Raw genomic sequence first — 18,177 nt, 5'->3', positions numbered from 1 at the left:
CCCCGCCCCCGCCCCGCGCGCGGCGGAAGCGCTTTGTCCCGGCCCGGCCGCCGTCACGCCGGCAGGGCGGCGCCTGCGCAGTGCGGCGTGCGGCCCGGCCCGCGGCTCCATGGCGCGCTCCGCGGAGTTCCAGAAGTGGAAGCGGCAGAGCCTGGGCAAGGCGGACCTGAGCTGGGAGGGCGGCGTGGACACGGGCAGGGAGGAGCTGGTGCCGCCGCTGAGCGGCCGGGAGCGCTTCTTCACCACCAGCTCGTGCGCCGGCCGCATCCTGCTGCTGGACGGGGTGAGCGAGCCCCGGCCCCCCCGCGTTGCCGGGCAACCGCGGCCCCAGCGCGTGGCGGCCCGGAAGTGGCCGCACGCCCCGGATCCGAATGTGTGACTGAGGAGTTGGGGGGCCGGGCCCCGGGGAGAGGGTCCCCCAACCGCGGTCACCTCCTCTCCCCCCCCCCCAGAGCTCCGAGGCCCCCGAGGTGCAGAAGCAGAACCGGCCCTGGCTGCTGGTGAGCCACGGCGCCTGCGCACGGGAGGAGCTGGTGAGGAGCGGCGGGCGGGGCGGGGGCGGGGCCTGGCGGGCGGAGGGGCGGGGCCGGGCGGCGGGGGCGGGGCCTGGTGGTGGGGCGGGGCCTGGTGGGGCGGGGCCTGGCGGCGGGGGGCGGGGCCTGGCGGGGCGGGGCCGGCTGCCCCTGACCTCCCCTCCCCCAGCTCTCGGCCCTGCGCCGCGCCCGGGGCGATGCCGTGCTCAAGTTCGAGCCCTTCGTGCTGCACGTGCGCTGCTGCCAGCTGCAGGATGCCCGCCGGCTGGTGAGCTGGGCGCGGGGGGCGGGGGGCGGGGGTGCAGGACGCCCGCCGGCTGGGGGGGGCGGGGGGCAGGGGTCAGGGGGTGCGGGACAGACGCCCGCGGGCTGGTGGGGGGCGGGTGCGGGGGGCGGGCTCCAGGGACCCCCGGCCTTCTCCCCCACAGCACGCGGCCGCCGTGGAGTCCGGGCTGCGGAACTCGGGCATCACCGTGGGCAAGAGCGGGAAGACCACGCTGGTACGGCCCAGGCTCGGGGTGTCCGGGGCAGGCAGCGTCCGGCCGGGGGGCAGCACCCCGCCGAGCCCAGGCGGCAGGGAGTTTTCCGGAGAGTTCCCCCGACCCTCCACGAACCCTTTTGGGGTCTCGTCGCCCAGACACGGGGCTCTGCCTCTTCCTCCTGCGGAGCCCAAGGCGCCCCCGGGGTCCCGGCCTCCTCCCGCCGGGCCCTGTACCCTGCACCATGCCCTGCACGCCGGGTCTCAGGGCCCTCCTCTGTCCCCCGGCCTCCTCCCTCCGCTGCCCGCCGCCCAGCTGGTGGACCGAACCGTTTCAGACATCTCTTTCTGGAGGACGGGGTGGCCTCGGGGCCCTTGTTCTGTTCAGGGGGACGCTTGTGGGGCCCACTGAGACCTTTAGATGGTCTTCATATCCATTAGGAAGACCTAGTACACCCACCTTAGAAAGCCTAGGGCTGAGCTGCTGCCCATTGTGTCTCCTCTTCCCAGATCCCCTCCGAGCCCTCCTATTAGCCCAGTGCCTTCCCCAAGCAGGTCCCGGGCACAAGAAACCTCTTTAGATTCATTTCTTCTCCCGGTCCAGGCGGCTGTCCCCCGGCTTGGGGGGGAGGTCGCCCTCTGGCATCCGGGGCGCTCGGTGCATTTATCCCTACCACCTCCAAACCGCTTTTTCTTCCCAGGCCGTCCGGAGTACACATGGCTTGGAAGTCCCGCTGAGCCACGAGGGAAGACTGATGGTGACCGAGGAATACATCGATTTCTTGTTGAAAATAGCCAACCAGAAAATGGAAGAAAACAAGAAAAGAATTGAAAGGTATTTTTGATGACCGCTCACACACTTAACTGCACCTTCTATGTCAGCTTTGAAAGGAAGAACTCGTACACTTTGCTCCTACAGAGGTTTGCTTATCCCCTTTGCTTGTGAGAAACGTGACCCCACGACCTGCCTCTTGTCCTTCCTCCCATACCTCATTAGGTGGCACAACTGAATTCTGCCAACCTCCGATAGGCTGCCTCCAAGTTTGTCTGTTTGAACGGAGACGGCCAAATCCATAGAGGAAACTCATCTCTGTCAGAAAAGTCTGACTCTGTTACGGATTACAAGTTGTGGAATGCTTGCCCCTCGTTTTCTCCTTGGGTTCCCTAAACCAGTGACAGATAGAACATTTCAAAGGACTAGGGAACATCACAAAGGCTTGTGCCAAGTCAGGGTCAGACTTGGGCCATCCATTCAATGATCACCTTATTTTATTTTTTGTTTTTTCAAGGCAAGACTTCCCCAAGGCCACACAGCTAGGTAATTAAGTGTTTGAGGTCAGATTTGAACTCAGGTCCTCCTGACTCCAGGGTCAGTCAGCACTCTGTCCACCAAGCCCCTAGCTGCCCCAGCACCATATATTTCAGAAGGTTAAGACAGGTACCCCATGAAGGGAGACACTTAAAGAGGGAATCCAGCCTTTACCTGACAGGGAAGGCATAAGCTAAAGGACCCCCAAAGTGACTTCCAGAGAAGAGATTCAGGCTCTCCCACCTGATGGGTTCCTCACTCTCAGACCAGATCTGCATCCAGTTTTCAGCAGCACATGTCCAACACATGGCAACCCACAAGTTTGTGTCATTTAAAAACATGACTCCGGTGTCAAACCTCAGGTTCCCAGATACCCCAATGGGACTGTCCTGAGCTATCCACCCCTGAAGCCCAAGGCCTGGGGGGGACACCTCTGACTTTAGTACCTCCCTCCAACCATCCTCATCATCATGTGGTATTCAGCTCCTTTCTACTTTGCCCACCTGATACCTCCTGACCCACAGAATTCTGGCATACTTTATTTTTAATCAGGTGTGATTGTTTCAAAATGGGGACCTTTCATCATTTGGAAGCATCTTCACTGGACACTGACATTTTAGTTTCTTCAGTTATGATGAGCAGTGGGAGGATTCGACCACCCTCACCCCATGAACCCTTTTGAGCGATGAGGCCTGGAGGGGGCAACTGTGGCCATGGCACAGGTGTGGATCGGTGCATTCTGGAGTCAGCTGACCTCACTGAACCAAGGAGGCTCCAAACCCTATGTGTGTTAACTCCAAAAGTGGTTTCAGGAGCCCATTCTTGCAGGAGCCTGAGTCAGAACTGGGTGGTCCCTGCCACCCCTCTGTCATCCCAAGGTGACAGGCAGCCTTCTGACCTTGGGGGAATGCAGTTATGAACCATCTAGGTTGGTTCCATCCTGAGGAAGATAAATGAGCCTTTTTCACCAGCCATCAAATCAGATTCTACTTTAGACTGTATGCTGGAAATCATTGAAAAAGTTTTCAAATTAGAGCATAAATGCTCTGGAGAGCTCAGCTCCTCATAGGACACCAGGAGAAAAAAAATGAGAGAAATGTAAAGTCGGCTTGAAGGTGTTGATTAGAAGATTACATACGAATTCTGAAAGTGTGAACAAATTAGGAGTGCTCTCAGAGGATCTGCTGTATATTCTTCCAAATGCAAAGAAAAAATAGCTCTTGGAAGGTAGAAAATAAAAACTTGATGAGCACTGTAATCAAACATTCAACGCTCAAATGGAGCCCCAGAGTCGAGCTTTCAGACGTGCATAATAAAAAAAAATTGAAATAATGAAGCCAAAAACCTAATGATGAAAATCTGATTTAGACACCAAGAAATTCTCGGAGGCCTGGAAATAGAAAGCTCAGAGGAATAAAAGACTCATGACTTTGATAGTGGGGAGTGGGTGTGACATACTTAAAGAAGGAAGAACCTACATACAGGTGTTGATTCCTAAAATAATTTCATAGCTCAGTTGCAGATTGTAGAAGCTTAGGTTTCAGTGTGGACAGGGCCTCAGTTGTCCATCTGGGACCATTTTAGAGATAAAGCCTTGGAGCTTGTCCAAGATCCCACAGGTCCTAAGTGGTCAAGGCAGGACTTGAACCCACAGCCCCCTCTGCCTCTAGATCCACTTGGCCATGCTGCTTTGTGGAGGAATTTGTAAATGTGATTGAAAGGCTTCCTTCGTGATCTCTCGTGAGTATAATGTGTGGGGCTATTGAAGCAGCCACTTGGAATCAAGGTCTTTTTGATTTCATTTTACAAAAAAATGGTGGAGGGTCATAATAGCATTCAGGGCACAGTAAAGATGTTGAGTGGAGCAAATGCAAGAGGGCCTCCCAGGCCCTCTAGCTCCCCTCCTGCCACCCCCTGGCCCCCCCCCCAACTGCTTCCAGACCCATTTGGCATCTTCCCCTCTCACCCAGGACCCAGGACTGCTAGGATCTTGTTACAGGGCATCCTGGATCCCTGGCAGCCAGTGATAGTGACAGAATAGGTTCTTATGCTCTCCTCAAGACTAATCCATGAGGGATGAGATAACCTTTCTCTATTCTTGGGTGAGAAGGGAAAAATGTATCTTTGCAATTCCCTCCAAAATGAGAACAATTCTGGAGAAGGGGGGAATCGTGCCTTTAATTTTTTTTTTCCTCAATTCAATATGGGATGGCTACATCCATCTATAAAATGCTAATGTTCGGTGAAGTTATAAAATGGAGCCCTCACTTTACCCAAATTCACGAGCCCCCTTTAAGAAGCTAAAGAAGCTGTTGCCCTGTGATCCTTCTCTATTATGAATGCTGCCTGGCTTTATAAGGATGAGTCCTACCCTGTCTGGCTGCCAGACTGCCCTCCCAGAGCCAAGTTCAAGGCCACCCCAAGAGCCTTTTGCTACCCAGAGCCCAGCTTCTTGAACCAACCATGAACTCCCTTTGGGGGGATACTGACTCGTGGTGGGAAAAAACCCTTGACAGCCTGTGGGTGTCAACCTACTTCTTGTCAACCAGGTGACCAAAAGAAAGGCTCACCGTGCTGCACCTCCTTCCTCTGTCTTGGCTTTTCATTCTGGTCCTGACCCCCTCGACGCACACCCACCCATGGTGGGAATCATTAGGGGCTGTGAGAAGATGAATGTAAATGACCCATCTGTAAATGATCTGTCGGTGTTTAATTGCGTTTATCCCGTGTGATTGGCAGGACACCCACTAAACCTCTCCAGTGGGTGTCTGATAGGAAGTGTTTCCACTCATAGCTTTGATTTTCGAGGAATGGCCTATTTAGTACAGATAGTCCAAGACCATGACCTCTTCAGAACTTTCTTGCTTTCTTTGTTATATTTATCATGAGCCACTTTCAAAGTGCAGAGGTTTGGGTAATGACACAGAAATTGTGCTGATTCCCAAAGGAAATCTCAGATTAGTAGTCCCTGACATTGGGCAGGTAGAGGGGTGGTGGGGTGCTGAGAGGAAGCTTTGGGAGGAGTGCGTGGCCTCTGGGATGAACAGCAATCTGATGTGGCATCCTTGTCCTGGAAAGCAAAGAAAACAAGCCCCGTCCCAGCACAGAACATTGAAGGGTGTCTTAGACCAAATGCTTTATATTCATGTTCTACATTTAAATAAGAAACTGGCATTTTTGTGTTCAGGTTCTCTGTCCATACCTACTAAGACAAATCAGATGCTCAGCATTTGTTTGTCCTATCTGAACAATGGATTGTTCCTTTTCTCTTGGCCCTTAGAGATAATGCTGCTGTGTGTTTCTCTCCAGGTTTTATAGCTGCCTCCAGCTGGCCCTGGAAAGGGAGGATGCCAGCAGTCTACAACCTGAGACAAAAGAGACAACGCTTTCTGTGTACACTCACAGGAGAAAGAGGAAAACGGAAAAAACACATGGCCAGTGTAACTCTCTGGAGAAACAGAAAGACTTGGAAAATGAGGAGGATAATGCAGAAATCAGTTTTAATTTTTTCCCTGAGAATTATTAATATTTGACTTTAAAATGCCTTTTTTCAGAAAGACATTCTGTGGTCCTTTCCATTATTGCTCTTTATAAGAGTCATTTCTTTTGCTAAGTTCTGAAATCAATTTCTAAAAACAGCCAGACTTTAGATTTTGAATGAGATCTTATTTTATAAATGTGGGTATTTTGTAAACAGCACTGCATAATCGTAGTGTGAAAGCATCTCCAGGTGAAGCCCCTCTAGACCCTCTGTTGACTACTTATATTCCAATATGGAAATGACCCTTACAAATCCAATAGCCATTCTCTGGACTCTCCTAAGCTTATCCCTGTGATTCCTAAAATAGGGTCCAGACCAAACATGGAACTCCAGGGGAGACCTGCACAGGAAGAGGACAAAAGGATGGTCACCATCCTTATTTTGGATATGGCAAGTCTGTTAAGGCAGCCTCTGAGGGCACAAGCTAATTCTGCTTCCATGTTGTATAAACTGTCAAACTTATTGGCTATTAAACACCCAGATCTTTTTCAGATTCTTTCTTGAGTCATCCTTTCCTCATCTTGTACTTGTGAAATCAATTTGATTAGCCTCATTGTAAGATTGTACATTTATCCCATTTACTTAAATTTGTCTTACTGGACATTTCTCCATTTTGTTTACAAGCCAGTGGGAGAGAGAGAGAGAGAGTGATGTAGTAAGACTACCTGAGTCAAAGTAATCTGCATCCCCAGCATCAACTAGGAAGTCTTCAAAAGGGAATTGAGCTGCCCAGAACCTGGCATTGTTTGAACTCCTGCTGATGTTCTTCATGGTCCCCAACATCTGCTATAATTCTTCATTCAGTAACTGCCAGGAATCCAGTCGAGCCTATTGAGTGTCATAATTTGTACAGACTCCTTTCCGAGTTTTCTTTTTAAATGAGGACATTTCCCCTCTCTAGTCCCTTGACATGTGAGAAGATAGAGGGAAGGAGGGACAGGACAGACAGATCTCTGGGGTATCTTCATACATATGGCCAATTCTCTGCAAAATTGCAGATTGGGGATTATCTCTCCAGCACCTGAGGAAGAGGGTCCTGCCAGAGCCCATCCAAGAGGGGGTTTCCTGGGGAACATGAGCCAAGAACTAGGTTCAGAATCCTGTTCAAAGTTCATCCAACATGTGGCTTCTGCCTTGCTGTGAGCATGTGGGATGAGTTAGTCCCACGTTCATGGTGTGATGTGTCCTGGCCTCTCTCAACAGAGCAGATCAACCCTAGAGTCAGCAAGAGCCGAGTTCAAGGCCTGCGCCTGGGACCCTGGGCACTCCAACATAGGGAGCCCTGACTTGCCTCGGCGGAGGGCGTTGTCACACTGGAAGTTCCCTCATGCTGACAAAGTCCCAGGACTGGACCCAAAACAAAACCATTAATTGAACACTTGCTTTTCAGACCAGCAGCCCAAAAATAAATTGAATGAGATAAAACTTGAAATTTGTTTTCATTTCTTCAGAGACCAGACATTTCATCTGTAAGACCTGCACTCCTGTGCCCTAATAAACTGCCAGTTCACTAAAAAGTGCCTATGGCTCTGGCATCTTGCATCTCAGACCTCGACTCTAAGGCTTCCCAGACTGGCCTGTCCTTGGTGACTGCTTCCCTGAGGCCGCTGGCTTTGTCCCTTGTCCTCAACGGTCACATTGGACCAGCCAGGCCAATAGAAAATTCTCTTTACAGCCAACATTTATGAGCAGGCTCCTTCTCAAACTGGGAGAAAGTTCAACTTTCTCACTTGAAAAATAAAAGATTCATGCCTTTTGTTTCAGACATTGGCCATTTCCTAATATACCCTTCTTTCAAGTGAGTTCCCCCTTGTACTAGGAGATGGGGAAGCAGGTCGTGCTTTACCGTCATTATCTTATTGGCTGCTCAGAGCAACTCTGGGAGGAAGCTTCTATTACTGCCCCTCTGTTTACAAATGAGGCAACTGAGGCAATTCAGAGTGATTGGAATTCGGACCTAGGAATCACCCCTGATAATTTCTATTCCAGAGAAAGTACAGTTGAGGCAAACCAACTGCATCTGGCAGTGCTCGAGGCTCTCCCCCCTCCATACAGGGAAGATAGAAAGTTGGGCTGGGGGTTCTATCCCTGGTTCCATTCCTGTTATTCCTGCCACCAAGATTGTTTTCTTAGTCCTATTCCTATTCCTACCTGCTTGCTTTTCCGCAGCCTCACCTCACTCAAGTTTCCCACGTTCAGTCTTTCTCCCAAAGCCGGAAACACCTCACAAAGGCCTCCCTTTTGTGTATTTGGGTCCTAACCATCAATATGTATTGTATTAGAAATCACAGCATCTTAGCATCCCAATCGATAATGGTTTTGACTGCCCTGAAACAGACTCACAGCCCACCAGGGGTCTCCAGACCTCAATTGCAGAGCTGTTGGTTCTGCATCTGAAATTAGTGAATTCTGTAAACACCAAATTATGTGAAACCAATGTGTTTGGAAGCATTGGAATGATTTTCAGGCCATTAATACCAATGCTCATTTCCTTAGAGTTAGAGCCTCATTCTGAGGTCACAATAAAGTTGAGGGAAATGATGGTTTAAGGAAGTTGTTCAGCAGTTGGGATGCTCAAATTGCCACCTGGTCTTTGGAAGTTGTTAAGAAAAATATCAGCTTTCTGGGTTGATTTTGACTGAAAAAAAGGAGGGAACTAATGATAGTTTGACAGCGGGTTTGCCATGAGCTGGTAAGCTAATATTTTACTGATATCATTTGCTGTTTGATGCTTCACTTCCTTTCAACCAGTTCATCCATTCAGTCATCAAACATTCCAGGCACTCTGCAAGGCAAAAGACAGGCCCCATCCTCAAAGAACTAACAATCTAAGAAAAAATACAGGTGAACAATTTTCTTAGTGAAGTGAACTAAGAATTCAACAACAAACAAACTCTAGGGGTATGAATACATCCCATCTTTACATAATATATGGTTTGGGGGTCTTGGACCCTTTAACAGTCTGATGAATCCTAAGAACTTTGCTTCTGAATGACTAAATAAAGTACAGAGCATTAATAGGGAAAGGCAGCAAACAAACTGTTCAGAAAGCAGTCGTCGCCAAAACATTTGGTACTGTTCAAGAAATGGAGAAGCTGATCAGAGGAAAAGATTAGATCTGCAGCCTACAGAAACAAATGAACTTGGTAGCCTAATGTTGGAGAAACTCAAAGATCAAAGGGACTATTGAGAAGAACTTACCGTTTGGCAAAAACTCCTGGAAAAGCTGGAAAACAGTATGGTCAGAACTAAATAGAGACCAGAATTTCATTCAAAATAATCCCCAAATGGATATGTGACATAGAAATTTAAATTACCTTTCATATGTATGAATAGGGAAAAAGTCCATATAAGGGATGGAAAACATCACCAAAAAAATGGACAATTTTGATTACACAGAATTTTAAAAGTTATTGTACAAAAAAAAAAATCAGTGCAGCTAAAATCAGGAAGGAAATAGTTACCTGGAAAAAACAGCACGTTTCACTGTTAAGGGTTAAAAAGAGTCATTCTCTAATAAAGTGTCCAAGGGTATATAAGTACATTTCTGAGGAAAACTACAAGTTAGCAATAGTCATGTGAAAGCAACTCAGAGGTTCCACCTCCAACTGTGAGGTGGGCAAAACTGAATAAAAAAGGAATTGATTGTTCATGAAGCAACACAGCTGTTCTGAGAACCACATGGGAACTACACCCAACAAAGTGTCCTGTGTGTGTGTGCTTTCATCCAGATACAGAACGAGGATGCCTGTGGACCCGGATAGACAAAAATATGTAGTTTTAGCATCTCTTTTTCAGAGGTGAAGAACATGAAACTAAGGAGGCACACACCAATGGGGGGAAAGCTCTCCCAAGAGTTATTTTACTTAGAAATCTCAAATGATAATACTGATGACCACTTTCATTGAGACATTTCCAATCAGTCTCCTTAAAGCATCTGCAAGTCCTTGGAGGCTTTACATATAGAAGAGGCTGATTTGGTTGGGGTCTAAAGAACAGAGCCTAATGTTCTGGGTGGAAGCTGTGGAACATTTGGGCAATTAGGGCAAGGAAAACCCTACTGGCACATTGTGGTGATCCCCATGTGGAACAGGCTGCCTGAAGAGCCCAGGGCTTCCTCTCTGAAGGTCTTCAAGAGGCCTCTTCATAGGGATTCCTTTAATGGAGGAGTTGATCTCCATGACCAGAGAGGCCCCTTCCCAGGCCCAGATTCTGTGGGTGATTCTTGGATTAAGCCTTCATGATCTTAAATACAGGAGTGGCTTAATTTCTGGCAACTGTGCTACACACACACACACACACACACACACACACACACAAACATGCATCTATTCACATACTCATGGATGTATGAGGATATGAATATATATATGTATATATATGTATATATATATGTGTATATAAGTGTGCATGTAGGGGGAGGCTATGGATATAACAGTATACTATATTTCCCCCATGTATAAGATGCACCCTTTTTCAAAAAATTTGAGGTCAAAAAACTTGGAGCATCTTATTCAGGTTGTAGATTGTTTTCCTTGCATTTCCCATTTTTTGCACTTTGTCTTGGCACATTGTTCTTCATCTGTTCCCAGTATATTAGGTTCCATTTTGCCATGTTCTGCCAGAAATGGCTCAAAAAAGATTTTCATCCAGTGCTGAATTCAAGTTCAAAGAGATCCAGTCGGCCGAATGGAATGGCAATCATGCTGCTGAAGGTCAGTTTGGTCCTTCCTCCAACTGAAAAAACAATCTGAACCTGGCTCTGGGAAGAAGAAACCTGACTGAAAACACCATGAGAGGCAAGGCAGCCAAAATGGCCTGCATTTGAAGAGAAGTGAAGAGATGGATTGAAGAACAAAGGGCCATTGGAATTTCTGTGTCCACCAAGATGGTTCAGCAGGCGGCCAGGAGAAGGGCTGATGAAGAAGGAGTGACACAATGGGTGCATCAGGTTCATGAACCAGAATGGACTGAGCATGTGTCCATGCACCAGGCTTGCCCAGGGAGTGCTGGTGGTCAACCTCAGACCAGAGCCCAGGCAGGAGAGCAGGCAGAGCCTCTCCTGAGACAGTGATTCTTCATCAAACACAGATTCATCATCAAACAAGCTGGTAGATGGGAGTTTTGACAGTGATGAGGAGCTGGATGAATTTTTTGTTGAATAAAACTTGAGTTCAATAACTTTATGTAATACATTTCTTTTTCAAATTTCAGGCTACAAAACTATGGTGCATCTTACACATGGGGAAATACACGGGGGAATCATATATAAATAGATGTGTAGCTGCATGTTTATGCACAGACATAGACACATATAAACGTGAGTACATGCCCTCTCCTCTCTGATTTTTTTATGCTTTACAGTGCTCATGGCCCCCCTACCATGCTTACTGCTCCCTTTTTTTCTCCCTCAATGGCTCTTCCTACCTCTCACAACAGTTCTCCCAGCCACTCCCCCCAGGGAAGCACCTCTTGAGGAGAAGGAGGCACCCACTGCCACCCCCAGGACTTGTCCTTCCCAAGGTGCAAATGGTGAACACACCTGTCTCTTAAGTTCTTGACCTGTCTCAGGGATCTCTGAATCCCAGACTAAGGATCCCTGTTTTTCAAACTCCAGTGGTTCTAGCCAGCTCAGATTTTAAACCACAGATCTGGGCCAAGGTGTGATTTTTGAACCCAAGCTAGGTCCAAGAGAACATTATGTGCCAACCCAACAAGCTTCCTTGGTGGAAAGACCTTGTCATGGAAGTTCATAGAATCTTGGAAAATGGAAGAGTTTTTAGAATTCTCCTAGTCCAACGACCTTCCTTCTCACATTTTCATAGAGGGCTTTGTCTGATTCCCTTGTCCTCCTCACTGCTTTACAGAATCAGAGCTTCGGTTGAGGACCAATGACCCAGGTCCAGCTTGGAATACCCAGAAAGTTTAGCTTTGGGATGTTCCCCAGGGAGCATCGGAAGCCCATCTGAATTAAGTTTGCTCCTTGCTAAGAGATCATGTAGAGCCAGTGCCGTGAAATAGTAAAATATTTAATTACAACAGAGTTGTATAGCAAAACTGTAGGAAAATGGATTCCCAAAGGAATACAACCTCATCTCTCATTCTCATAAATTCTTGGGCTGTTCAGCTGTTTTTCAGTCATGCCCAATGCACTGTGTCCTCAGTTAGGGTTATTGTGGCAAAGATACTGAAGTGCTTTGCCATTTCCTTCTACAGAGCATTTTACAGGTAGGGAAGTTGAAGTTAACAGGGTGAAGTGACTTACCCAGGGTCACACAGCTAGGACATGTCTGAGGCCGGGTCTTCCTGATTCCAGGCCTGGTGCTCTAGCCACTGTGCCACATGCTGCCCCATAATTCCCATGAGAGTAGCCTGGAAAAAAACAGCTTTCCTGGGAATCATGCCTCTGAAATGGGAAGAGGTCTCCTGCTTCAGAATGACAATGAGGTGAGTCGAAACCTTCCTTCCAAGCGTCCATGGTGTTGCCCACTAAAGCCTGCTGGCCACTGCGCAGCTCTTCCGGCTCCCCCACAGTCAGTTTGCCTGCCTCCTGTTGGTCTCAGGAGCCTGGAGGGCACAGGTATTGGGAAGCTCAACAGAGATCATGGACAGAAAGCCCCCCCTCTGACCTTCTCTGGGTCTTCTTTTCTTTTCCTCCTTATCTCTCCCGGTCTTTCTCTTGCCCCCTCTTTCTCTATCCCTCCTCTCTCTCTTCCTTTCTCCCTTCCCCCCCACTCCTCTAGCCAACCAGTTAAAAAGAAAAAAGACTATTACCATCAAGTTAGAAAAACACCCATTATCTTATTATGTAATTTTACTATCATAGTATTTTTTTTTTATTTTTCTTCATTAAGGATATGATTTCTCTCTCTCACATTCAACTGAGATCAATGTATACCATGGAAACAATGTCAAGACTAACAGACTGCCTTCTGGGGGTGGCGGTGGGAAGCAAGATTAGGGGGAAAATTGTAAAACTCAAAATAAAATCTTTCTTAAAAGAAAAAACAACTTTGTCTGATCAGTTAAGTTTTGTCTACCTCCCTACATGGCCCCCCATTCCTTTCTCCCACTCCCTGGTAATAGAGCCTCCCTCTCTCTCACCTGGATATCCTAGCAAGCCTCCAGTTGGACTCCTCTGCTCCTATAACACAAGCTGTCACAGCCCTGATCTCCATCCTTGCATGCTTCCATCATCCTGTGTGGCAGGTCATGAGAAGCTCCAGGGTCCATGCACACTCCTTTTTCATTAATAGATTTTTCTGCTGCCATGCCAGGTGGCACTTCTCATGAGTTTTGTAACTGTTAGTCATGAAGGCTGAAAAGACCTCTCATCCTCTTACTCCTTTTGGTTGAAGCATCAAATTTGTGACTCAGTCTTGGGGTGATGGACTCTGGGTTTTGTTTCTTACTGTGGGGGTGGGGATGGTGGCAATAGTAGGAATAGCAGCAGCAATATACTTTAGGAAGGGAATTCGATATTTTGGTTTTTGTTTCGAGTTTGTAAAATCATCTTGAACAAATGAAGAGTTCTTGGAAGAAACTAAAATTAGTCAGCGATTATTTAATGAATCCTCATTGTGTGAATACTTCATTCCCAACTCAACCCTGAGCCCCCTATAATCTAAAGTTCATTATATATAGATATATAGATATGTATATATAAGATATAAGATGTGTATTTCACTGTTAAATGGGACAAACCTGGGCTTTTCTGATTTCCCCATTGCGTGTCATGTGATGGCAGATGAATAAGACTTAAGCGCCTCGTTCTGGTAATCCACTTCATCGCTAATGGAGACTGGGAGGCTGGGAGTGGAGTCAGCCTCCTGAAGATCCTCGTCACCCCCCACACTGGGTGGCTGTATTATCCAAGTTAGTGACCCAGAAATTATTTTTTGTATTTTTATTAAATTTTAAAAATTTTTATTTATTTAAAGCAATGGGGTTAAGTGACTTGCCCAAGGTCACACAGTTAAGCAATTAGTAAATGTCTGAGGCCACGTTTGAACTCAGGTCCTCCTGATTCCAGGGCTGGTGCTCTATCCACTGCACCACCTAGCTGCCCCCCCTTGACCCAGAAATTAAAACATAAAAAATAATATTCACAATTCATTTAAAGAGGAGAAAAGAAGAGAAAAGCATTTATTAGGCACCCACTGCATACCAGGCATTTAAAAAAATCAGTTACAAACTCATCACACACACACACACACACACACACACACACACACACACACATCCTTGTAAGAAAAATAGTTTAATTTTCAAAATGATAAAATGAATGGGAAGAGCATCATTGTGTGTGTGTTTTGCCAGTCTCTTTAATGCTTATACCGTTGGGTTCTCTTTGCAATGTGTTGTTTTGGTTGATGTACGAAGAAAGGAAAGTCACCCAGGGTCTTAAGAAGCAAATTAAAATTTAGTTTCCCTAAGGAAAAGAGCTTAGACCTTAAGGATTTTTGGAAGGGGTCTCAGGAACCCCCAAGGTATGAGATCACACATTAAGAAACTCTCATGTCAAAAATCACAAGAAGATTTGTTCACATCTTGATAGAACTCAGAGGGACACCACAAACTGCACAGACATTCTCCCAACAACCCTGGGAGTCTGACAGATCAGTGACTCCACCCAGTGAATGTTCTGAACTCCAAGGTTGGCTCCCTCTCCATGGCTTCCTGGATTGGAAAAATCTGGGTGACATCACACTATGTGACCTTGAGAGACCCTCAGGGTCAAGTGGCTCACAGTCAGATTTCAACACCTCTCCCCAAAATGTTGGGGGCTCCATTCAACTTCTCTCTGAAAAGTCATGATAATCCTAATAATCCTAATCACTCACATTTATAGAGATCTTTCAAGTCTGTCTGTCTGTCTGTCTGTCTGTCTGTCTCTGTCTCTCTCTGTCTCTCTCTCTCTCTCTCTCTCTCTCTCTCTCTCTCTCTCTCTCTCTCTCTGCCTCTGTCACCTACATGTCTCAGGTGAGAGAATTGTGTCTCCTGAGCCCCACAGCCATGGCAGAGATGAGCCTTGCCCCCATTGTGTATGGGCCAGGCCTGGGCCTGAGAGGTCCCCAGCCTCTGCTCCGGTTGTGGCTGGGACTTATTCAGGTTCTCTGGGTCCTCAGGAGCTGAGGTCAGAACTCCCCCCCTTGGGGCCCTTGTCATCCAAGCTAGAAGCCCCTCCCTCTAGGAGACCCCAGTCCCTTGTTCTCAGAGGGTTGCAAGCCTCATCCCTTTCACTCCAAGGCTTCCATGGCAGGGGGGTCACCCACCCTAAACCTCAAAGCTGCCCCCCCTGGCTCTGGGACACAGGGGAAGGCCCCCCTCAGCTGGGAGGGGCTGTGCAGGGCCTGAGCTGGGTCCAGGCCACTAGGTGGCAGGGTCCTCCAGCCAAAGAGGAGTTCCAGACAGAAAATGCAGAAACTGCTCTGGGGGTGGGGGGTAGGAGCTGAGGTCCCCAGGCTGACCGTGGGCTGAGCTGTGGACCCTGTGGGCTGCGACTGAGCAGCCTGGCCTAAAGGATCACCCCCCCCCGAACAGAGCAGCACCCCCAGAAATGCAAGCAATTGGGGGAAAGAGGGCAGGCCTCAGAAAGCTAGAGGAAATGGGCCCCGCTGGGCTGATTCTTCAGTCCCATCTCAAAAGCATTTATGGAGTGCCTACTGTATGCTTCAGAGAGAGACAAAACTTCAAGCTCAACATTTAGCTACAGGACTTTCTAGCCTCTTGGCAGGCTATAATAAGCTTCCAGACGTGGAAGTCCAGTCCCTGGAAAAATTCTATCAACTATTTATGGAAATTATGGAGTGCAGAAATTGTGTGTCCTGTGCAGCCCATTTATTGCTCATCACACAGTATGTTATACGTTATAATCTACATGAACATTGCGTTCATTCACCTTGAGCTGGTGAACTGACATATTTCTCTCTATGCAAAGTGATTGGCCTTAGGATCTTTTTTGAAGACATTTTACTCATTATTTCCGAGCTTCTTTGAATTTTGTTGGCCATTGTATCTGGTCCTTCGAGCTAAATCTTAAGAAGTAGAACCATGCTGTCTGTGGGCATCACTTGACTCCAGAGTATTCTCTTTGGAAACCTCCTGACCCCTTGTCTCAGTTTTTTAAAAGTAAATATTACCCAGCGAGGTCATTGTCTATAAAAAAGAAGGGGGAGGGGAATAATGGTATGCCGTCCCTGGACCCTGCCACGTGCCAGGAGTCACTGGACAGCAAAACCAACTTCTCCAGGGGTGGGTGCTGGTCCACTCCTCTTGAGAAGATCATTTTCCATGTTTTGCCAACTCTGGTGCAAGGATTGACTGCAGAGAAGACCCAGGCTCTGATGGTGGCTGGCTTGCCCGGAGCCTGCCCCAAAGCCTGTCACAGAGGGGGGCTCCAGAGAAGGTCTCCCTGGGACCAGAGGGGGGCCGGGGGTTAGCACGGACTGGACTGAGGGACAGCACTGGACCCCAAACCCTCTCTGGGCATCTCGGCCATCCGGACTTCCTTCCATCTTTGCCACTGTTCTGGGTCAGCCGATGCAGGCTGGGTAACAAGGACATCTGCCTGGTCCCATGGCCCGGGGGCTGGAACTTTCCTTCTTGGACAAAAGAATGCCTTCCCTGAACGTGAAACAAGAGTGAGAACTGACACTTATATCACGCTGAAGGCTCTCAAAGCACTAGAATGCACATGATCTCATTCCGGCCTCACCACAACCCACCAGCATTTTCACTTTTTTGTCTGTCTGAGGCCAGCTCGTCCACTTCTGCTTTCCCTCCCCCTTCCCCCAGACCCCCTCCCAGGCTGCAGAGAAAGCATTTTCCAGACCACCACAGTTCCTCTATCTCAATTTCCTTGTATGTGAAAGCGGGGGTCGTTGAGGACTCATTCAGGAAAGTCCCACAGACACGTGTGTTTAAAAAAGCTTAAAAATCTTTCTTTCCCCCCGCCTTTTCAGTTATTGATTTTCTCTTTCCTTTTAAAAAAAATACCAACTTTCTTTATTCTTCCAAAATGCAGTTTGTTTAGGTCACTTAATGATTTTTTTTTAATTTGAGGACCCTTCTGTCCTTTCATGGTGAGCAAACCAGAGAGAAAGAAATGAGCATACCGTTTGCATCAGCCCTGATATCATGCTTTCCTTCTATGGAAAATATGCAATCCAATTTAATTATATAATCTGTTGTTCTCCCAGAAAAGGCCTCCAATGGGGCCCAATAGCTCTGAAGCAGGTTCTCCTCTATTTCTTCTTTTTTTTTTGAAGGGCTAATCAGAAGGATTTATGATTTCAAAATCACCAAGATGTAATTATTCAAGCTATTCAGAGAGGAAAAATTCCATTCCAGAGACCCGGCTCTTTTGGGGTTTTTTTTTCTTTTAGCTTGTTTTGTTTTGAAAAAGTGACAATGTTCCCTCGGCTAACTCCTCATTGCTGTGAATGGGGCATCTTTCACGGGGAATTCTAACATAGAAACAGAATGAAGAGCAATAAATGAACCCAGAGGGGTCGTAAGAAATGGCAAATAATTCACCTTCAGAAGTAAAATTTACACTGAAAATGAAAGTGTCTTAGGATGAGCTATAAATAAGGAGAAAGTATGAGTGTTACGGAGGGCTCTCTGTTCTGAAATTCAAGTTATGTGTAATGTGGAATATGGAATCTATATTCCATATATATATATATATATATATATATATATATATATATGGAAGCAATGTTTTCCTTTTTAAAAACTTCCAGTCTGTTGACATGAATACAGATTCTTTTTTTATCAAAGCAGAACCTAGCAATTATATTTTTTAAAAGAAACTCTTATAATTATACATTTTAAATATGAATCCTGATGCTTAACTAATTAGGTCGTAAGACTGTAATGTCACCTTGCATTAGCGATAGATTATCAAATCCTAGCAACTCATCAAATGCCCATAGAGACAGCCTAGGAGAAAAAAAAGGCTGCGGTAATTGTGGGACTTAAATAAAATACACCTGAATCTCGTGCAGCATTCTTTCAATATTTTAATGTTTACTAATGCTATTTAGTAATGAAGTTTGTCATTATGGCATATTGTAATTCTCCTCTCAGATAATTATGGTGCCGGCAATAAGCACATAGAAACAAGCTGTTTCTGCCGCCCTCCCCAAGAATACTCTTAAATGGAGATCACAGCAGAATCCCAAATGTAACCTGGAATATTTTTTTCTGGTATCTATTTAAATTTCCACCTAGTTTTTCTTCACATTTCCTGAAATAATTGCATCATACCTCATCAGTAAGGTGGAAATGTAGGAATAAAGAGTGAATTATT

General features: G+C 47.0%; 1 protein-coding gene across 3 annotated transcripts; it reads left to right on the top strand.

Annotated features, from left to right (window-relative positions):
- Positions 1-52: 52 nt before the first annotated feature.
- Positions 53-6,357, top strand: TYW3 (tRNA-yW synthesizing protein 3 homolog). Of its 3 annotated transcripts, none has more exons than XM_074221166.1 (6): positions 53-283; positions 453-533; positions 703-801; positions 962-1,033; positions 1,713-1,846; positions 2,873-5,606. In XM_074221166.1, the coding sequence occupies exons 1-6, from the start codon at positions 110-112 to the stop codon at positions 3,000-3,002; spliced, it is 690 nt and encodes a 229-aa protein (XP_074077267.1). In that variant the 5' UTR covers positions 53-109; the 3' UTR covers positions 3,003-5,606. The 3 variants fall into 3 exon arrangements, with proteins under 3 accessions (XP_074077267.1, XP_074077265.1, XP_074077266.1); XM_074221164.1 differs by lacking the exon at positions 2,873-5,606 and adding an exon at positions 5,630-6,357 and having other exon boundaries at positions 61-283; XM_074221165.1 differs by lacking the exons at positions 962-1,033; positions 2,873-5,606 and adding an exon at positions 5,630-6,357 and having other exon boundaries at positions 61-283.
- The last annotated feature ends 11,820 nt before the right edge of the window (positions 6,358-18,177 follow it).

Source organism: Macrotis lagotis, chromosome 2, assembly GCF_037893015.1.
Source record: "Macrotis lagotis isolate mMagLag1 chromosome 2, bilby.v1.9.chrom.fasta, whole genome shotgun sequence".
In the NCBI taxonomy this organism is placed as follows: Eukaryota; Metazoa; Chordata; class Mammalia; order Peramelemorphia; family Peramelidae; genus Macrotis; species Macrotis lagotis.
This window is presented reverse-complemented; position numbering and strand designations above follow the sequence as displayed.